Source organism: Pholcus phalangioides, unplaced genomic scaffold (genome assembly GCF_987345545.1).
Source record: "Pholcus phalangioides strain wild (caught in Gottingen) unplaced genomic scaffold, Ppha-v1.0 ptg000004l_1, whole genome shotgun sequence".
Classification (NCBI taxonomy): Eukaryota; Metazoa; Arthropoda; class Arachnida; order Araneae; family Pholcidae; genus Pholcus; species Pholcus phalangioides.
Window position 1 is genome coordinate 14,446,691 of NW_028301597.1, and position 23,757 is coordinate 14,470,447.

Consider the following 23,757-nt stretch of genomic DNA (forward strand, 5'->3'; position numbering starts at 1 on the left):
AAAGAACATTGATGTTTACTTGCTTGACCCACTGCTTTGTGTGACCTGACACATGAATTTGGCCCATTATCTAATTGGAATATGCAATATTTGTCACAAAGAACTTATATATATATACACACACACACCAAGTTGCTCCTGCAAAAGTTCTATGTAGCTTTTTGAATTCATCCTTGAGGGTACAAAATGCTCCCCAAACCATCACTGAACCACCACCCATTCGACAGCTCATTAATTGCGGTGTTGCAGACCTCAAAACATGCCAATATGAATGGAAACTACCTGGACTATCAAGATTGATTTTTTTCCATCAGAGAACAGAGCAGCATACCACTGTTGAGTCCAAGGCATGGTACATTTTGCGAGAGTCAAATGATCCTGTCTGTGTTTCAAAGTTAATGGAGGTTTTTTGTTGATTTTCATGAATTTGATGTTACTTGTAGAACTAAAAACTCTAGAAATTGTTTGCTGTGAGCACTACAGTTGTAAGGCAGATTTTATATTTCTAGATGACATTTTGCTCCTTAATGCTAGAGTGCAAACATTGCGCAGACAAGCATGGGGGGTGCTCCCAGATAGTTTTTCTACAAAATCACATATTCCACGGTTTAAAGCACTTGTGACGGCACATCGAGAACATCCAATTTTATTTTCTATATATGTTTTCAAAACACCGGTGCCATGCAATGGCTAAATTTCACGAATTTCACTGTTTTGCAACATTACCCCGTGGTATTTTTTCTACTGATGAGGTACTTGTAAAAAGGGAATATTATTATTAGTTTCTTATCCAGTGACGTAAACAAAAAAATTTGTGAATCATTTGATCATTTTTGTCGCACCACGGTCATTTTCTGCACACGAAGGCTAATTAGACCGGGATCTACAATTTATTGCCGAATCCGAACGGCAGGCTTGTTTTTTTATACTCATCGAGAGGTTGGTGCGCTGACACCTCGATGGAGGGACTCCCTGCGGTAGCAATTTTTTCTGCGGTCGTCGCCGTTTCTGTTGTACCCCTATGTCAGGAAAGTTTTCTGACAACGACGAACCTGGTATCGAACTCGCGACACCTCTAAACATCCTTTGGTACTTTAGGCGAGTATCTTATCGACCTGGGCTACCGCGCCCCAATGATTTGCATAAAGTAACGCAGTGCTACACTATTGTAAAACGGTGGAAATGGAAATGTCTTATATTTCTGTCCCACTAATTTCTTACTGGAATTCACAGATATTAAAATATAAAAAACTATTTCTCGGACGTCCTTGTAATTTCATTAACAATTGTACACAACATGAACGATACATGCAATTGAGTTTCATTATTATGGAAATAATATTTCCGTTTATTTTTGCGAATATTCGTAGCGTCTTATAATTATGTCTCGCACTGTATGTGCAATGAAAGAAGGTTCACAGCTAAAAAACAGCCATTTTCTTATTGTCATTTTATTCCATAATGAGTCCCTGGGCAAGGCGCTGAACACATAAAAGTCAGCTACAATCGATGTTCCTTGTAGTGCACGCATCTTCAATCCGTTGCTCGCGAGCACCGCGGTGCTCCCCGAAGCACCCATAGTGATTCATGCCCGTGCCCGATTTCGTGCTCGCAAGTGGGTAATTAACGTCCTGATTAAAATACCTTGTACAAATGGTATTCAAGTATTGAAAGCATCCTGATTTCATGCATTCGTATGTCAAACTTGTCTCTCTCGTAAGAGTAATCTCCATTTGATGATGGTTACAAGCAGTGCTCGCAACTAGAAGAAGGGTGAAGACCTCTGTTGTAGTGTAAGGTTATCATGGGACCATTCATACGTGTGACCAAGTTGCTAGACGGCCTTACTTACAATATTTTATGAGCAGGCATAGGTGTGTGTCGCACAAAATGTGTACATAGCAGTGTGTAGTTGCAGAGTAATCATAAAAAAGTAATCTATTGCAGAGCATCCTAATCAAGCCTTTGATTACGATCTTTTCTTTTGTTTTATATATCGATGTCCAAAGTTCATATCCTTTCACACTTGCTTATTCTAGACGGGAAAATATTCGATGACATATTAGAATCGATGCTCTGGCTCCCCATTTATAACAAAATGTTTTCAGTAGATACGTAGCTATGTTGAGAAATGAGGTGATAGTTCGTGTATCTGAGTCAAAGGAAGAATCTAGAGAAGAAATGGCCGCTGAAGGAGAGAAAGCGAACGAAAGAAATCGCTTTCCTGATTGCTTAGGAGAAGTCATACTTCACGTGTGTGACAACAGATATCTCCTTGATTGAATTGAGAAGCAACAGGCGCAAGCAACCAAACTGCATGTACGTAGTGGAGCAGGCATTGCGACCTTCTTCCCCACCTCTTGAGCATTATTAACGGTTTGTTTTAACGTTGATTCGACGAACGCTTTCTTTTTGTCAGCAGTTTTTATCTACGAAAACTGAGCCATGAAATCATGTTCCTTGACAGTGAGAAAAAGAGGAAAACCACTAGCATTCTATAGCTCGAAATGGGAACACTCCTAACCAGTCAACGCGATTCGACTTTGCCCGCTGATGTTTCTAATTTTCCATTCAACCTCAGTGTATTTTCATCTGGTCGGGGAATTGGTACATCTCAAAACTTAATTACGTGTGCATAAAAAAAAGGAGAAAAATGTTTTTCCCAACTTAGATACTTTCGATGTCATGTTCAAATGCTAAGCTGTATTTCCTATATAGTATTCAGCAATGGAAAAAGTGCATTTTTGCTTTATATTTTCTAATATATGTTCTAACTATAGAGTGCTAAAATACAGTGGGTTCCTCTCAATAACGGACGTCTATGGCAGTGGTGCGCAACTTTTTGAAGCGCAACCCCATTTGGACCAAAAATTTTATCGGCGTCCCCCCTTCACAGGCTGACCATATGTCCCACGAAAGACCCCCCCCCACCCCCCTATATAAACTGAACATGTGTCTCGGTTTTTCGGGACATCCCGATTTTTTGCCAGCAAATATGGTGTCCGGAAAAGCCCGATTTTTATTAGGTGATATTGTCTTCCAAAGATATTAAATTTTTTTAATATCATAAGAAATATTTACTTTGTTTTTGATGTACTTAGTGTCCCTGGTGCAAGATGGAAGTGTAGCCGAGGTGTATGTTCCTTGATTTCGTATATAGGGTGATATAGAAAGAATCATCCGATTTCTCTCAAAATGATTCTACACTTGAAATCAACCAATAAAAAAATTGTTCATAAAATGTATAGACACATTTCCCCCCGTATATTCACATATTACTTAACATTCTATTCTGGGTTTTTAATTTTCAAGAAATATAAAATTTTGAAATCGGGTGATTCTCTCCAAGTCACCCTGTCAAAATACTAACTTGATATCGTCTGCCGCATGTCAGAAGCACGAATGTACAAATTTTTTTATCAGCTGTTTGCAGGGCCGTCTTAAGAGCAACATGGGCCCCCGGGCTAAGTGATTTTTCTGAGGCCCTATCTGGTAAATTTTCAAAAATTTCAACCGGCTCTCATTTTTGTGAGGCTCTTCTTCTCTTGAGGTTGTGCCGTTAAGACGGCACTGGTAGCTTGAATACCTTGTTTTGCTATCTAAGGGCCCTTTCACACGGAGCGGATGCGGGTCCGGAAGAAGTTTTAACAATTGGAATATACTGCGCCTTTCAGACGAGCCGAAAAATCTCCGCACCTAGGAAATGTTCATGCGGGTCCGGACGTCGTCCGCATGTGTCAAAACCTAAGTGCGGGCTCCGCATCCGCACATAGAAGTTTTGACAATAGGTTTATTCGGAGCTATTCACACGATGCGGAGCGAATTCGTCCGCATCTTTGGCTACTTTTTGAAGGTGATTTTTCACGGAATTTTTTTAATTATTTGCCATAAATACCCTTAAAAACACCATATGATGGTCCCTGCTCATTAATATAATGTACCTACATACGTCTATCCCTCCGTTTCCTTCTGAGATGGAGATATAGCAACTTCAACTGCCTTTTGTCCATATTTTACAATTTTATATAATAAAACCTGCCAACAACGGCCACTGACGGGACCAAAATTATAAGCCGTTCTGTTCATTACGAATATTTAATTGACTACATACTTTAATAACTTTTAAATTTAATTTAAAAATTTTAATTTTTTTCTTTTTAAGTTTTTAAAATTATTTAAAAATATAAATATCTGAAATATTATTTTAAATATTTGTTATTTTTTAAAATTTTTAATCTGTTAATTTTTTTAAACTTTAAAAAAAATACTTTTATTAAAGAACGTTATCCACGTACGGTGCTCACTCAGGGCCGTTTGAAGACCCTAGCACTTGAATATTTTTGGTGGTTCCCCGATACCTACAAGTATATTTTACTCAATATTTAGTCTGTAAACTTAAAAAAATGAAATTTTATATTTCAGAAGTGACTAATCTAAGGATGGGATTTCACTCTAAAAGGTTTATGAAAGTTATTTCATAAAACTTGAAAAAAGCAACTAATAAATTGCAAGTGCAACCGATAAATTTATTAGTTGCTTTTTTAAAAGAATTATTATAAAATGTTTATAGTGTAATCCGTACTTGAGGCCGGGATTATACTATAAAGTTTTGTAAAAGATCTTTTATAAAAGTTAAAAAATTCAACCAATAGGCGCATCGGTTGCATTCAAGCAAATGCAACCGGTGATCTTAATGGTTGAATTTTTCACGTTTTATCAAAGAGCTTTTACAAAACTTTTATAGTGTAATCCCGGCCTAAGACAGAATTGTGATGTGAATATTTCTAAGCACAGACATTTTGAAAGTCCCAACCCCTCCCTTTTTTTATACTTGCAAATTCTTTGATATTTGCTGAATTTTTTTTTTTTTTTTTTTTGGAACATCGATGTTTTGGATGTTTTTGGATTGGATTTTACGAACATTGGATGTGTTTTTGGAATTTTCTTTCATATTTTTCCGAAAAGACAGATTTTTTTTCAAAATTTTTTGAAAATATTTTAAGATATTTTCTCCCATCGACTACTTGTGAGGATCGGAATGGAGGCATCTTTAGGCTCAATGATAAAAACCACCAAAGAATGCCTCTAGGCTGCCTATGGCCACTGAATCAGGGGTGAAGGGGGAAAAATAATTACAAAAATTGCGAAAAAACAGTTTTTATGCACGAATTTCGAACTAAAGCGCTCGTTTGAAAGGGTATGCGGACCCGGGTCCGCATCCGCTCCGTGTGAAAGGGGCCTAAGTTGTGACTGAAAAGCGAATGTGTATCCCTATTGAAACACACACATTACAGAACATTTTTGAGAAAATAACTTCCATAGAATAAAACATGGTAGAGTAAACATTCAAACGTCATTTCCCACGTTCTTTTTTGCAAGGACATTTCACATTCGGGATTCTTGCATAACGGAGCCGATATATTGATTATTGTACTAGTAGAATTTGATAAAATTGCATTGTATGATACATGGTAATTAGCTCAGCTGAATAAAGGCATTCTTTGACATATTTTGAAATAAAAATTAATTTCTTATTTTTTTTTAAATTGTATTTTTATTTTGGAGAATCGTGACCCCTCTAGTTCATTGACCCAGAGGAGGGGGGGGGGGGGGTGTCGCCACTCACGGTTTGCGCAACACTGGTCTATGGGACCGGAATGTTTGCTCTTTCAACGGGGAGTGTTCGTTAATATACAAGGTGTTAAGTATCGACCGGATTTTTTGATCGGACGAACATTAAGGAAGTTTTATATAAAGTTTTGAATTTTTGTGACGTGACATTTTTCTAACGGTCGTGCATGCACCCAGCGAAAGAAAATTTCTCCCAGAAGCGAGTTTGCCACTTCTTGAGAATGAATTGAAGTATACAATCCCGTTACAATCCAAGCTCAGCCTTCTTTCACGATTGGCGCTTTTTTTTCTTCATGTAGTGTGATATTATAATCTTGTTATTACGTGTAATGGCTTCGTCTACTTTATTGGAAATTTATCGCCAGATTTGTAAAGTGTTAGCCAAGTGAGATCTATTTGAATTTTTTTAAAACTAAATCAGCACTTTTTTGTGAAAATGTAGTAATTTGCTCTCCTTCACTGTTTAGTGAAAAGTTTTGAAGGGAGATGCATACAGTGCATAGTGTTTACTGCGCTATCATTTTTTTTACCCTGTCGTTTGAATTAGATCACATGTTAGTCAATAAAACAGGGCAATATTTTTTGAGCAATTTTGAACTTTCATCGCTTAAAAAAGCTTCAATGAAGATGTAAAAATGGTAGCTTGACGAAGGTGAATGGTGGGAACACTAAAATAATAACGATTCAATCAGAAATTTTTCAAACTAATTATTTTATTCATTCTATTCCATTCAATATAATTAGTGGTTTTGTATTTTTGTTTTTCGACTTTTCATCGTGCCACGTCTTCATACCGATTTATTCATGTTGCAGTGAAGATTTTTACATTCCTTATGACTGTAGCTGATTTTTATCGCGCTGAAATGTTAATAAATCTACTTTAACTTTTTACAAGGAAGATTTTGATACAGCTTCGAAATTTATTCTATCTTGCATGATTCGCGCAGAACTTGGTCATTTTTTCAGATGAAGTTTCATTCAGCTGCGTATTTATGGGTTTAGCAGAGACGGACTTCAGGTTCTCACTGCCCTAGGCACTACTAATTTTGTCGCCCCCTTCAGATACTCTTATGTTTTGTTAATTTTTTTCCCCGAAAAATCATGTATTTCCTCTCCTTAGCTTTGAATTTTCAAAACGAATGCCATCTCTTTACTGTACTGTTTATTCTTCTAAATATGGTTTTGAGTACTGTTTCATACACGCACAACATAAATGAGATGCCATAAAAATTTAAAACTGTAATTGTTAGACTTCATCCGGACAATTTTTAACTAATCGATTTTATTCAACAAGCTTATTGTGTTAATCTTCCAAAACTTCTGAATTGGAACTGGGAAAAAAACAAAACTTATTTCGAAATTGTTTGTGATACTTTATTCATTTAAGGGGTGTCACGAAACTTGAAGTCGATTTTTCAAACATTACATTATAAAAATTATATCATTCAATTGTGAAAAAAATGAATCTCAAACTTCGTTATCGGATCATTCGTTAGAATTTTATGAATTTTTAAAGTTTGGAAAATATATAAATTTCAAAAATCGGAAAATTCAACATTTTCAAAAAACAAACTTCCCATGGTTTAATTTCTAAATCTGAGGTTCATTTCACTAATACATGCGAGTAAACATTTCTGCAAAATTCCGGAATTTTTGGGATGTAGTTTTTTTTATTTCACGGATAAACTCAAAAACTGCAATCCGAGAAAATCATAACCACGTTAAAATTTGAAAAGTGGACACACACGAGTGGAAGAAAAACTGGCGTGTTTTTTTTTCTCGATTTATTTTTAGGCTTATACATTTTAGGGCTTATCAGTCCAAAACCTCCAAGTTATGCGTGTACGTTCTGTGAATTTGGCAGGATTATGAAGTGACGTACCGTAATTTCACACAACTACGGTCCAAACACCCGTGTTCACTAAAACATCGTTAATCGAAATGCTAACAACATCTAGTGAACTATTTAATTACTGAAGCAAAGAGCATAGATAGTGTGATATGGAGATGTGGTTAGGACACGCCCTCTCTCCAATACTTTCCCGCGAATCAGCTGTTAGTTGGGGGTTATGGGTTTCACGTTATCTTGTCAGCTGCAAACTTTCTCGGCTACAAGTTACTACAACAAGCTGTTCTGCGCTATTGATGTTCTGTATTACAGGTAATTTACTCAGGGCCTTGGAAGGCCTTTTCGAGAGCCGGGGCAGACTTTTTCTTGGGGCCCTTCTTGAAAGCGTTATAATGCAAAATAAGTGTAATTTTTTTGGTGTCCCCCTATTCGGCTCGGGGACCTGGGGCAGTGCCCCGGTTGCCCCAGCCTAGTTATGGCCCTGAATTAAGTATTTACATGTGTTTCATAAACATTTTTACTGTTGTGTGCGTATAAAAATAATTATAGGAAAAATAATAGAAAATTGCATTTTTCTCGGAACTATGGTCTAACCATTTTTATGGACCATCGCTCGCGTGGATTTGGTAATCTGAAAATTACTGGTCGATGATTCCCCCATGTAGCATTTGAATCCCTCATGACCCCGTTGGGGGATAAATTTTCAGAAATCCCGTCTTAGTGGGTATTTACATTATAAAATGCAATATTGACTAAATTTCATATTTATGGCTTCAGAGATTTCGGCTCAGTGAGGATTGCCCCATATAACCTTTGAATTTTGGAAAATCTCTTCTCAGTGAATCTCTGCATTGCAATATAAAAATACTGACCAAATTAATACGACCCCGCTCCCCTATTCAACCCTTTATGACCCCCTTAGCTGTCGAATTTCGAAAAACCCTCTCATAGTCATGAAACTTCTAACCAAATTTCATGATGAGCTTCAGCGATTTTGGCTCGGCGTGATTGCTCTATGAACCCCCCCCCCTTTTTTTGACCACCTTAGGGGGGGGGGGGTCGAATTTAGAAAAACCCCTTAATTTTCTAGCAAAGAAGATAAAGATGGATATATGATATAGTTGAATCTACTTTAACTAAATCATATATAGTTGAAGTAGATTCAACTATGGTTCGTAAGCAATTTATAACACGAAATATATGATGGACTATAATTGGGACTTTATAACACAACTATGGTCGAAAATTTAATTTTCAAAAAATCCATATTTGAGCTTCATAAGGAATAAAAAAAAAAAGTTTAATATTAATGCTTGATCTTTCTACAGGCAATATTAGCAAAAAAAAAATAATAAAAAATTGAATATCTTGAATACATGTTATATATATATATATATATATATATATATATATATGATGATTAATCTAGAAAATAGTGTTATTTTTGACCATAAATTTGTGTGAAATTACGGTAGTCAATTTTTAAAGTGTTATAACTCATTAATTATGAGTCAAATCAAAAAAATTGAAAACACTTTTCCGTATCAGTTTTTCACTAGGAATCACGTGTGTAGTTATTGGGTAGTCGATAGTTAACACCCTGTATAGCAGAAATCTAGAGGCCCTTTTCCACGGGCTTCAAAAGTGTCCGCTAACGGGCAGCGCCCACTATAGAAGGTTATACTGAATTAAGCTGAATGATGAAACAGTATTTCTAATGTTTTTTAAAAGAAAAAAACCATATATAATATATGTATATTTAATTACAGTCGAATCACGTTTTAACGAACTCCAGGAAACTGGAAAAATCACTTCGTTAAAACTAAATTTCGTTATAAAGGAATTTCCGATTTTACAAATTTTAACATTCGTTAACAAATTTCATTGTAGCGGAATTTGGTTAAATTTAAAAAAAAAAACAAAAAAAAAACTCACACCATTAACTTACTTACGGGACAAGTTTTACCTAATCAACATATATTTTAGACGAATAATCGGCGTTGTTTTTTTAAATAATCGATGAATAATCGAGTAATTTTTTTTTGTAAAAGTATTTGAAAGCCGAGGAAACAACAAATGACTCTGAAGTATACGCGTGCTCAAAAAAGTGCTTGAAAAATTTCGCATCCAAAAGCACATGCAAATTCGTCTTTTCTCATATGAATGGGCGGGTAATACTACTACTGCACCACACACCAACTCCGGTCATATATCGCCATACGGCAATTTCCAACCAGTGGAGTTGGATGGGAAATGAAGGCTCCATCCATCGGTGGTCGCCCTAGGCTCAGTAGGTAAAGAACTTGCTTCTAATGTTCTATGCCAGGATTCGAACCCATGGACCTTGATGGTAACCTTCATAGTGGAAGACGAGCATCTTTACCACTGCGCCACTCGGGCTGGTAATACTGGCACATTTCGGAAACGAATGTCCTGAAATCAAGTATGTTCCGGGAAGATGTCTTGAACGAAAGTCCTGTAGAAACAGTTGCTTCCACATCTTAAACATTGGAGAAAGTCTAGTATTTTTTCTATGGGGAACTATGACTGCCCTTTGAATTTTTAATTCGAACTTAGTCCGACTTATGAAAAATGTTGAAAGGGTAGATGGAGATATACTGTATTTAATGCTATATTCTTTCTATTTACTCTAGCATTAATTTCAGAAATGATCGTGAGCTTTTTTAAATTGAAACCGTTTTCTTTCGAAACTACTCATTTTGAAACAGAAATATGAAACATTCCTAATGCGTAGCACTGGTTTACCACAGATTTTATTTTTTTTTTCACGCACCTTATTGGTTAAAATTGACTTCACAAGCCATAAAAAAACAACCCTTCTTCCTCAACAGTTCAGCAAGTTAATTCTCTGAAATCGCGCGCGCGCGCGCGATTTTACAGGATCATTTTTGGAACGTTCTGTACTCTTTTGTTAATTTTCAGAAACTTGTTTTTGAATTCGTTATAACAGATTTTTCATATCGGAATTCACAATACATTGTTCCTATGTTAACTCATTTAAAGATTAGAAAAGTTTTTGTTACAACGGGATTTTCGCTATAACGGAATTCGTTAGAATGGGATTCGTCTATATATTTAAATCGTAATAGTAGATATATATATGTATAGGGTACAAAATGATTGTGAACGATTTTATTTTTAGTGTTTCTGAATCTTTGGAAGATCTGATGAACCTGCAGCAACCGTCTCTTTCGTTAAGCAAACCACAGAAACATTCAGCTCAAGAGTCTGATAATGAAGCAGCTATAAGTTCTAAACCCGTTGTTCCTCCACCACGGAAAACCGCTCAAGAAAAGCCACAGGTGATTGTTTGATGCTTTCAAGCGTACTGATTTGAATTTTCGAAAAGCTGTTCCAATGATGTCGGAACCTGTATGCTATTGTTGCTGAAACAACATTAATCATTAAATCATTTATGGCCAGTTTATACGGACAATTGTAACGAGAAAATTTGTACATTGTCCAAATTCGTTGCCAAAAACTCATCAAAAAAGTTAAAAGTTCCAATTTTTAGTTAGCTTTGAATTTTTTTTAATTGAATCAAAACGTTTTCCTTTTTCATTAACCTCTTGAAAACGGTTTGGGAAATCCAAAGCGGCTCGAGATCTTTATACAGCTTTGGGGGAATCGGTCAAAGCCGTCCAAGGAGAGAAGGTCGTCAAGGATATATAGTTGATTTTGGAACGCGCAAGATGAATCGCCGCGCTTGTTGAGAGAGGAAAGTTTTTATATTAATTTACTATGTAGTCCTGCCTCATACATTTTAAATAAATATAAACGGATCAAAATGGATTATTGATTAACGAATTAAAAATGAAATAATTTAACCTTCGTAATTTGAGATTTTCGTTCAGTTTTATTCAATAAATTAATAATCAGAGCTATCATGTATGAGTTTGGTGTGAAATAACGCAAATTGTGTGTTAACAAATGTGGATGAAAATTATATTATGGATCGTAACTTCATTCTTGATCTTTGAAAAAAAGTTTTAAAATATGAAAAACAGTTATATAAAAAATAATTTTTCTGAAATCACACGCATTCCCGTTCAAATTCGGTTGATAATCGTGTATAGGCCTACCTGCGTATGCATAAATTTTTAATTTAAAACTATGTATGAATTTTTCGCTATTTCAGATTGCACCAAAGAAAGTGTCTATGACTGCTAAACCAACTGTGCCACAGAAACCCTCGCTGCCCCCAAAGCCTAAAGTTTTGAAAAAATCAAGTATTTCAGAGACGGCCGCCAAGAGTGAGATACAAGAAGAAGAGAATGCGTCGACAGATAAACAGCAACAACAGAGCAAACTGTTCGACGATCTGTCCGATTTCGACATCATGAAGTACATTGAACAAGAAGAGAAGGTGGCGAGTGCAGGAGCCAGTCTATTTGATTGATGATCAGACTAATTTTTCATATTTCAGACGTGCCTGAATTCGGGATACTATTTTTGAATTAGATAGCAATCGCGCATTATTATAAGTGGTATTTTCTAATAATCGGCTGCTGTGTTTTCTGTGAATTTCTGTCTCGTGATATATTGATTTGTCATTTTATGACGAAAGGTAAACTTGCAGTGGAACATAAGTTTGTGTGTTGTGTTGTAGAAATTGATTTAGATGGTCTTTTTTGGATGCTGTGATTGAAAAAAATAATCTTTTCTTGTTTTTGAATGAATCATTTCATGCAATACATTTAAATCGCATGTTTTTTTTTACCAACAAGAAAGTGTTCTTTGTCTTATAAAATTTAATGGTATTAGAGTATTAGATGATTACACCGGTTGAAATTCGCATTTTTGGTTTGTTACAAATACGTAATATCGATGTGTTGGTATTAACTCAAACCGTTAGTTATTGTAACAGTTTTGTTGAATCTTTCTTAATTTTGCTGATGCTTATCTTCAACCCTACAGTGTGTAGGTTGAACAGCAGTTGCCGATCAGTAACATCTACATTAAACATGTTTCTTTTCCCGTTGCCAATTAGCAACTCATGTTTGAAACATTCATTATTCCCATTTTTCATTTTCTTTCGAAAGCCATTCATAGATGGCAGTAAAACTTCTTAATTAAAAAAAGAAATGTAAATATTCTGTAACCTGTCAAAAAAGAAAATCATGCACACTGTAAGGTCGAAATGATTTATTTGCATTTCTTTCTTTTTTTTTACGTTGAAGTTTGCAACCAAATTTTTTTTTTCTTTCTATAGTTTGAATCACAAAGAAGGTAGTTATGTATTTGGAAAGTAATAATACTTCAATACATCTATTTTATATGCTATTTTACGTCCTCCGTACGTCCTCTTTAAGACCCAGTATAAGGAGTACAATTCGGAATAGATTTTTTTAAACATTTTTCCAGCTTTTTATAGGCTTCGTTAATTATGGAAAAAATTATCAGCTCAAAATAAAAAATCATGCATTATAGGGCTAAGCACTTAAAAGAAATATTCAGCTCAATGAAGGGGGGGGGGGGGGAGAAATTTGATTTGCTCATCGCCTATGAATTTTAATTTAATGTTTATTGCCAAAAAATTATAGGCTAAATAGCATTTCTATTGCGCGTTTGTGTATTACCCGTACTATTTTGAAACTTCTCCCATCAAGAGATAACCGTACAAAATGACGTAATATCCGATGAATATTTTAATGAAACTGTAGGGTCTTCGGGAATTTCTTATTTTTATTATATCTTCCTATTTTGTAATATTTAACCCTTTAACTGCTCAAATAGTCGGAGCTATACCTTTCTGTACACGCTTGTGTCGTAAATTATCAGAAATCGATTTAGCAGTCTACTATTCACCATTATTCATTTACGATGAAAGCAGTTTAAAGGGTGAATATGCTGACGTACACGCACCTAAAGCAAGACTATTTCTCTTCCGAACCAGCAATATTATGTTACGCGTAAGTACTCGTCTAATCAATATTGGTTGTGCTTCGAATTTCTTTCGTAAATAATTTCGTTTATTTTCTTTGAAATCTTCGCGGCATTTCAGATGCTGTAAGTAAGGAAAAACCCTTACTCCATCTTATATCAATATCTCTTAATAGTATCGCCTGGCCTGTAATGAAATTTCTTTGCATGTTGACAACTAATGCAATGGAAACAACTTCTAGGTCATGGTATATGATAAAAATCGCAAGCCAATCGCTTGCTACATTAGAAAGAAAATATTCCTTCAAGAGGTTTATGTTAAAGCTGCTTATATACATACATAATGAGAGATAAGAGTCCTTTTGACCCGCTTAAGGGATTTTTGCTTTTTGAATTGTAGAAAATCTAAAAAATTTTTATATGTAGTCCTTTTATAAGTACCGGTACCCTTGATTACATCATCTAAACCTCCATACCAACCGTAGCCCCCGCTGTGTCCCCCTAGGGGATATAAGCTGATTCGCCTCAGGAGACGTAGGCCACGGTGGAAAACATCATCTAAACCGTATAGTGACCAAGTAGTATCGAAAAAAAAGAAGAAACCTTCCCTACATTCTTTATAAAAAAATGTTCGCTCTTCCTCCCTCACATTAAATATAATTTCACGAGGTGCATTTTTCACTTCCGCATATCGTGCGTTTTATTTTTTGATTTATCGTCTAACATTGCTGAATCGAAACAGGGGGAAATAAATGCTTTTTAATTTAGAAATTGAGATTTTGTAGTTTTATGCCGTTTATTATGTGAAATCACACGAATAACTTTTTATGTTAGAACATATATCCCAATGAGTCTCGTGAGCTTCACAGCAATATGCAAACTTCAACTTGATTGTAAGGGTGTTTGATTCTTTTAAAATCCATCCTAAAGCTCTGATAATTTAATTTTCAGTCGTGAAGTTGTATGATTTTTTGGTTTGAAAGTTCTGCCAAATAAGTATTAAGAAAAAATGCTTGTATCTCATACATCCTTCTCGAGAAACTTTTCGAACTTTTTGTTGTTACCATTTTTTCGTACCGACTGAATCTCTTATAATTGAAATCAAAGGTTTTTGTATTAATTCTGTGTATAATTAGTTTCTCTTGTGAATTATTTGTTGTTGAAATGTAACGCATATGTATTAATTTATTGCAATCGGAACAAAATTTTACATGTTCCGTTTAATAAAATTTACTTCGTTGCGTTGAATTTGGCCTTTTCTTTTTAAAGTATTTATTTTCAAGTATGTAGATCATAATAAACCGTGTTTACAGAGCACCGCACTGAACGCCCTCAAACCTTTTATATTACAGTAGAACCTCTCGATAACAGACACCCATGGGACCAAAACTTTTGTCCGCTATTGGGGAGGTACGATATACAATACAACCACATTTATACGACGTTTGACTTTGGTCGAAATTGGCTCCTATATATTACTGTGTGTAAAAGTGATGCACCGGTGGTTACGCATAATCATTTGTAAAAAAATCGCCAAAAATAAAATTTTTTCAGTTGTATTTTACCCCATTTATCCCGTTTCTTCCCAAATTTTCTCCGTTTTGGAATTCAAATATCGGTGAATATTGCACCCTACATACAGTACTGTATAAAAAATGGACACTTAGCGTAAAAAATTATATGCTATTGGCACCTTTTTACATTTTTGGGTTTGCCGCAGAATTTTAGCAGAATCTTGCCTTAAAAAATTATATATGTATGTGTATAAATATGCTTTAATTATATGTTAATTATTTTACATTTTGAATAAAAAAACAGTAATTCCTTGTCTTCTGGCCAACACATTTAAAGCTAATGCAATACTTATCAAAATACGGTAGTATTCAGAGAGAAAAGTTTTTTCTGCCCCAAAAAATGCTCTCATATTATGCTTAAATATTTACTGAATTTATGAGTGAAAATAGTTGCTTATGAATTAGTGTGACAATTGAGACGTGGATATTATTTATATGTATCATATGGATAACATACATATTCCCTCTATAAATATTGGACTTCATCAACGGACGTGTTCAAAAAGATTTATTCCATAACACTGTTAGATATCCTTAGAAAAAAGAAAGTGCTACAAAATTAACCACTATTCAGACACATTTGTTTAGTCAAGTCATTGATTGATCTCATTAAATCGTTAGCCACGTGATCGTATTGCGTGGAAATGAAGATTTCTTCCATCTGTAATTGAACAGCCATTAGTTATCTAAATTTTCATCTGTCAACTGGCATTACGCATATCAAGAGAGTGCATTATCTCTTGTAACAATTGTGTGCTCACAATGCTTGCTATGAAATGATCTTGAAGAAAATAGCACATAAACACTGCATCACATATGCAAGTTATTCGTGCTTCGCTTTAATTTGAAAGTTCGAGTAGAGAAACGGGAGAAGGTGCTTGATATGTGTATATTTATGTTGTTTCAAAGTTTTCCCACTAAAATACGATAACCCATATTTTATTCCCCCATATGAAAAATTCTCTTATTTTTATTATGGAATGCGTTTTTTTCTTTCTTTCGTAGCGATGACGGATGAACATTGCGGAATCATGTTCATATAGGTCTTCAATAGGACTGCTCACTGAATCTTCTCGAAGTTATTTTACGCGAGAGAGCGAATACGTATAACGGTAATATAGCCACATGTCACTAGCACTCACTAGAAATATTCGGTTTAAAACCGTTATCACACACTCTATGGTACACTGTATCATCATTTGCTTTCTACGGATAAAAACAACTGTAAAATTTTTCAAATTATTTTCCCGTTTCGTCGTGACAGTCTCGGTGATGTTATTCGACTTTTGATGCGGTAATTTATGGTCAGCGTCTTTTTTTTTCTTCTCGTTTCAAAAACCAGGAATCTGAGAAGCTGTCAGTGGTGCCTGTGCATATGGCCTCTGCACCGTCTCCTCGGACATTCCCATTTCATAAAAAGTCATTCGCCGTATTTCTTTTCAAACCGTGACTCCTCTTCCCTATTGAACATTTGTTTTTGCCTGACAGTTCGTAATAGCTCTTCGCGATTCATCTTCCTCAAAGTAATGGCGGCGTCCGTAGTCCACAACTTTTTTTCCTTTCTTCCAGGCAGCGGACGTTTGTGAAAAATTTGTCCACACAGTGTTGGTCGAAAAGATGATCGTAGGGGATTATCGGAGAAGAGACGTACACGCTTATACAAGATAGAAAAGAGATTTCTTGGAATCCCTTCGAGTTCCCCTAACATTTTTACTTTTTTTTGATTAGTGATAAATACAGCCAGATACTTTTAGCACAATGAATATACATATTTTAATTATTTTCGGCGTAGTAAAATTCATTCAGTCAGCTCTTAGTCCACATGGCCTCATAGAGAAAAATGGTTGTCTGCTGAGGGGAAAGACTTTGTATTGCATTCGATGCGAAAAATGCCATATCCTTATTTATCTCAGTTGATATTCAACTTTAGTTTCTACCGTAAATGATGTGACGTCTTTGGTTAAGTTAAAACATATTGTCTATTTGAAATCGGTCTTTATGACGAACCTAAAGCGATATTTTTTCCTTCATTTATCAACTTGTAACTGCAATAACTCCCTGAAAATTTCACCTCCGATTTGTATCTTTAAAGTTTCTATAAACGTTTCACTCTCCGCAGACACTGACGGTGAGAAAAATTAATTTAGCTTAATTTAATTAATTTTGGTTTCATTTTATTCCTGTTGTGAACAATTAAAGTAGATATATCCCTCGATTATCTTTCCTTATTCAAAATCCTTCATGGCCATTTTCATATCGACACTTCGAATTTTTTAACTCCAGCTTCATACTTTAAAAAAAAAATTAACCATTCACAGAAATTGAAACCCATGTTTGCATCAACAGGTTGTTTCAAATTTAGTTTATTTCTTCGAACAATAACCGACTGGAACAACCTCCCGTCAAACATTGATTGTACAACAGTTTCTGATTTCCTTCGTAATATTAATCGTCTCTGTCAAACTTCACCACCGCATTCCCTTATATAGGCCTCGGCCAAGCAATATTGAATAAATAAATAAAGATGATTGTAAATAAAAAAACTTTTTGGAATTTCTCAAAATTTGTCACTCAAATTTTGCGAGATGTGCTCTGTGAACAGAGAATTCAGTGTTCTCCTTTTCTTTCTATTTTTGTTCAGTTATATTCATGTGAGTATATCTGTATTTGAACGACCATAATTTTTGAAGAACCTTCTTCGTCTGCCTCGAATCTCGCAATACGAAATATTCGAAGTCACGTTTGCATTTCCTTTATTCTATACCGCGAAGGGTATTTGAATAATTTCGCTTCTGATTTTTAGTTTATATTCATTTTCTTTCTCAACATTCAGGGAATTTTTCTGAGAGAATATACGATTTCTGAAACATTTTCCCACTTTCTCTCTGTGCGTAATCTTTTACATGGAATAGTTTTTATGACGGCCAGCAACGAGAAGCCGAAAAAGATGTTCGTTGTCGGGATGAAGAGGGGGTCGGCGACGACGACACTTTTTCCTGTAAAAGTGGGCGGTTTTTAAAACCTCGTGAAAAAAATTCGCAGAATGGGTTCTTATCTCAGAGAAAACCCATAAAAAACATCACCTTAAAATTCACAAAGACCAGCACCACGACGCTATACCCGAATAAAAGTAATGCATTTTATATCTACGGCTTGGCGATAAAACACACTCTTAGAAGAAATTTCTCGATTTTCGCCCTTTTTACATCGATGTTGAGAAGTTGTGCGTGTGAGAGTGTGTCTAAGCATTTGCGGTCGAGTATATAAAACTAAGTAAAGTACGTTTCATTGTAGGACTTCCCTCCGACGAACGATTTCGGCGAAAAGAAGAGAAGGAAAAATAAAGGGAATATTACACTTGGTGGAAAAGCCGAAAAATACATCATGAAGTGCAAAAATCGCGAAGGGCGAAGTACTTTTTGGGGTCCTCCGACAAACTAAAGTAGGAGGTAATGCTAGAAAATAGCGGTGGGTGGGCGAATGAAATATAGTGGCAACGCGTTACATTGATTCCTTCCTTGGAAAATGGCCCTTCGATGTGATTCGGGGTCCTTGCAATAAAAATCTGCCCGAGTGTTTCATCGTAGCTGAGTGCGCGTCCGTGTGAATGTGTATGTGTAGGCCTCATGCAAACATGGGCCCAACGGTGAGAAAAACCCTCATCTCTCTCTCTCGCCGCAATAATCAGACGCTGAGGTTGGACATTAGTGACCCCTAATGGATGGGCATTTTCTTTTCCGGCCTTTTTATTGCCGAGGAACCGAGTGTTTTTCGGATTTTTGGAGTGCCAGAAAACGACGTTTTTAACTTTGTGGAAATCGTTTCTTTACTCGTCAAAAACAAAGTTTCGGATCGAAGTGCACTTACAAGAACAGATTTATACGTTTTACGTAATAAAGAAGCTCGGTAATATACAAATAAAAATATTTTCATGCATATATATATATAATCTGGGGTTCTATAACATATAACTCTTACAGAAGCATTTCAATGAGAGCCATTGCTCACAAACACGCATCCAAGTATCACTCTGATTAGAACGTAAGGATTCGAAAAATTGCTACATTCAAGACTTTTCCAGGGTTCCTGGGTACCAGGAAAGTTAGGAAAAAGTAAGGGAAAAATATGCAAATATATATACAAGTATTTGATAAAAGTCAGGGAAAAATTATGTGAAAAAAATTTAAAATCAAAAACAATATTTTTTGAGAGATAAATATTTTGAATTATATTTCTTTATGGTCAGGGGACGTCATGGTAATTTTTGTGTTCTGGTCAGGAAAATGATCAGGCAGATATTGCTGGGAACACCTTATTCACAGAAACAAAAAGTAGAAATTACTGTATTATAAAAGGCTTCGCAGTTGTTGGATCTCAAAATTAAAATTATATCGTAGAAAAATTAATATAAATAAAATGGTAATGCTAGAAGACCAATTTGACGATCAAATACTGTGTGTACCGACGAATTTTTTTTAAAAATTCCAAAGTCAAAACACAGAGCTCTCGTATGGCATACAAGAGAGCGGGGATTCGAGTCCCCGTGGATGGAGAGATGAATTTTTCTTTCCAAAAAATCCGCATTTCTATATACAGCCAGTTTTCCGTACATCTTGCAAGAACAGTATACAGTAAAACCCCTCTTTTGCGGACACCGGTGGGACAAAAAAAAAATTCGTCCGTAAAAGAGGGGTGACTGTTAATCAGGGATTTGAATGCATACTTTTATTATACAAGGGAAATTATTTTTTGTCCGTAAAAGAGGGGTGATCGCAGTTGAGGGGTTTCACTGTAGTTCGTTTTTTCAAAATTTCTTAAATCAAAGTTCCACTCATCCACATCGGACTGGTTTAAAGTAGATGCAAAAAATTTTCACGCTTGTTAACTGGCATTCCTTATGAGTCAACACGCATGAAAATACGTATTCATTCGTACACAAGCAGCACAGGAAAATTTTTTTTTTTTCCAATCAAAAAAAGTACATACATTTATTTTTCATCCATCTACAATTTTTTTCACCACCTTTTTAAATAAAGAAAAAATATTATTTCATTATGAAGCTCAATATTAAGATGAAGACTCGTATATATCCAGTTTCTAGTCTTTTAGAACACCCTTCTGCGGCATCAAATTATATTTGCAGGCAAAAGCAATTTTATATATATCCTTTTTCTTTCGCAGTGTGATACTCTCCCTTCCTGTAATTTAACATGTACGAGAAACCAGAATTGAGTGGTTTAGACTCACGCATTCGATATTATTTTTATTTCATGTATCATTATTAAATTTCTTTGCATCTTAACTGAGAAATGCGGCAATGAGCTCAGTTTTGAAAGAAAGGGAGCAATGCTAGAGGTGCAGGCTTTCGACCTAATTTTGGCTAAAAAGTTGAAAATATTGATATTTCTAATGTACAAGACATGTTTGATTAGAGCATGCAAGTCTCGGACTCTTACCTCCCCTATGCTTCAGAATGGGTTAATTCCAATCTGTGGGTGAATAGTAAAGGGTTGCATGAAGGGGGTTGCAAGTAAAACACACTGAAGGGAAGTTGACGTGAAGGAAGATGCCTTGTGATAGTTGCCATGCCATTCATTTCCCTTCCTCCCCTTATTAATGGAAGGCTTGCGATAAAGAGAAAGGCTTTTGAGAATTGGAACGGGAAAAAAATCTACCTCCACCCACGTTCTGTTCCGCCCCTGTTTTGCGAATACGCACAAAAAAAGTGGATTTACAGAAATCTATGGGCCCAATACAATGGATCAAAATTATTGAAAAAATAGAAAATGAATTTAAACATTGAAGTAAAGCATTTTTTGTATTTTTGATAAGTATGTATTTTTTGTTCGAGTATGTGGAATGCATTTACAAGATCGGATATGCCATCAACAACTTATTATTGAAAAAAAAATTATGATAATATTTTTTTGTAATTACGTGGTTTTCTTTTTTGATTGTTAGTTTCGTGAAAAATTAGATGCGAATTGCCGACGTGCAACGTAGGAGCAGTTTATTTTACTAATTAGTTGTTTTTATAGTTGACAATATTTGAACAAAAACTAATATAATTCATATACTTTTATCGTGGATTTCTTTTTTTATAAACATGACAGATGGAAAGGGAGCGTCATGTTTAGAAATTAATGTGCAAAAGGACGAAACCAGTGATAGTGTGGGATTCAACTGACTATGCCACTACTGCAACTTCTAAACCTGCACCTCGTAAACATTTGTATGGGAAATATCTTCAGAATTGGTGCGTGACGGAAAGTGTTCTGACTGTATGTGTGGCCCTATCATATTTATCTCGTTAGAGTTATGCATTTTTCATGTCCTATTGGTGTTGCCATCTGTCTTACATAATAGAAGTGAAAGTGACAGATGCCTTAATTTTCTTGGTTTGGTAAGTATCGAGGTGATAGGCTGCCTACTCTCTGTGGAGAGACTTCTTTAAATGGGAGACCAACATTCGCTCTTCAAAGTTGGAAAAACTCAGAAAACCAACTTCAGCCGATGCGAGTCCATTATGACACATACAATCGCATAACGGCTGACTGTACAGGAAATCTTGATTTCGCGATTTTTCTAATGAACAGAAAAAAAAGGATTTATTCGCCTGCATTTATTTATACAGCATAACACACTCATCATTCCTGTCTTTCAAATCTTTTTACTCCCTATTTTTCTTCGGGTAAAGAATTACGCATTTAACCAAGATAAATCCAAGATGATTCAGTGTTCTGTCTTTTCTTTTATTTTCTCTTGTGTTTGCTGCAAGAAAACCAACAAATTCGGTTCAAAATGATAAATACAATATAAACATTTAATCTGAAGACACCGTTTTTTTAAATTTAATTTGGAATGGAAATATTGGCTGTACTAAAAGAAATATTTCAACATGTATCTAGAAATATGGTTTTTATTGTGAAAATTCTATAACCTTGAACTGTTGATGTTTCATTAGGATTTAGTGGTTACTATTTCAGTGAATGCAGCCAGTATGTTGAAAATTTTGAATTAGTTTTTTGGTTCGATGAAAAATTTGTAAACGAAAGCTATATGAATTGTAATTAGATTGACAAGTGTGAACATGTCGAACAACGTTCAGGTAGTCATTTTCGTGGATTTTTCTTCAGATGAATAATTTTTTCAATGTCTTTCATGCATCAAAGCACTACGAGTGGAACTCTATTGTTGGTCGCAATGAAATTTCAAACATTCTTACTACTTCATCGTTTCACGCTATCGGATATGCACGAAATGTCTAGCCATAGTATTTTGACTTTGTGCATAGCGACGACTTGACATTGTGGGGGGGGGGGGGAATAGAAAAGCTGAGAAAGAGGAGGAAAAACTACAGAAAAAAAGAAGGATATATATACATATATATATATATATATATACATATATATGAAGAAAGGATTGCATCGGGGGGCTCAGCCATCATTCGAAGAAGTCGTAAGGAAAAGAGGGATTATACAGATACCGAAGGGGAAGATGGAACCAAAAAAAAGGAAAAAAAAGAGAGAGAGAAGTTCTGAACGACAACGGGAAAAGGGTTAACTTGTGGAAAAAGTGTTTTTCTTGCGCCACCTACCTGATTAAATTATCCGGCAGGGCCCATGGGGTCTCTAGACCAGAGGGGGAATCGCCGCTTGATTACATGAAGGGGCTCTCTCTTCACACGGGAGTTTCTCACGTCACTTTCCTTCTTCTCCTCGTTGGAAGGCGGATTCTCTCTCTCGAGTCTCTGATACAAATGATAAGGAAAGGCAAAAAAATAAAACAGTTTTATCACGTTAATTTTTTTTAGAGCAATAAAACATATAAAGAAGAAGAAAAAAAAACACACACATCGAATCAATAACACACTATTTATTTAAATTTAATTTTCAAAATGGAAATGAAACCTCTATCTCAATTTAATTACTAATGTTGATTAATAATGATTCATATTATATAACAGTGATATTACTCAAAATGCATAAACTGAAGCAGAACTACTACTACTGTACTTACATAAAATCTTCGCGGATAAGTGGCTCATCGTTTTTATCCTACTTGAAACATTTCTCTCAGACGAACGTCCGGTTTGCGAACGAAAGTATTTAAATAGTATTTAAATTTGAAAAACAACACCAAGTAGCGTATAAAGTCGATCCAGCTTAGAAAGTTTCCCGTTTATTACGACTAATTTCGTGGTCCCAGCTCTAACCGATTCTCATTAGGATGTTCCGTTTAAAGCGCTTTCCCGTTTACAACCTTTTTTTTTTCACGATTATCTTTTGAAAAACATTACAAGCGATATATGGGCAGTGCTTTGGTGAATAATTATATTGAATCATTCATTGAAGTTTATTTGGAATGACGTGTAAATCTATCGTTTGTAGGCGCCGGAACATCGGGGCTGAGGCTGCTCGAGTTTCCTCCCCCAATAATTAATGAATATACAATGAAACACACCACTTCCTCCCTAGTGCTCGAGTCCCGTATATACAGGACAACTGGCATCTTTCAGCCCCCTCAATGTTTTCCTCAATTCGGTGCCCTTTCTAGCTTATCACATTTACTTTATTAACGTTGGTAAGAAAGAACGATCACGCAGATCTGCAGAATGGTGGGATGAAAAAGATCACTCACCATCATCTTGAATCGAACTTCGCTAAGTGTAACTGGCATAGCACGTTGGACGTTGCGATGATACATTTGATGATGGTACATACTAACAGTGACTCTAGAATCGTGTATTTTATTCAAGAAAATAAAAGCCACATTCAAGTAGCTTATTATACGTTCGAT

The 23,757-nt window shown here is 35.4% G+C and overlaps 1 protein-coding gene across 1 annotated transcript in view; it reads left to right on the forward strand.

Moving 5' to 3' along the window:
- The window catches only part of LOC149086586 (uncharacterized), a 42,774-nt gene extending 28,142 nt beyond the window's left edge, over positions 1-14,632 (forward strand). The window contains exons 8-9 of the mRNA XM_089230952.1: positions 10,644-10,803; positions 11,640-14,632. Coding sequence (XP_089087078.1) covers positions 10,644-10,803; positions 11,640-11,900 — 421 coding nt within the window. The 3' untranslated portion in view covers positions 11,901-14,632. The remainder of the gene's footprint in view (positions 1-10,643; positions 10,804-11,639) is intronic.
- The last annotated feature ends 9,125 nt before the right edge of the window (positions 14,633-23,757 follow it).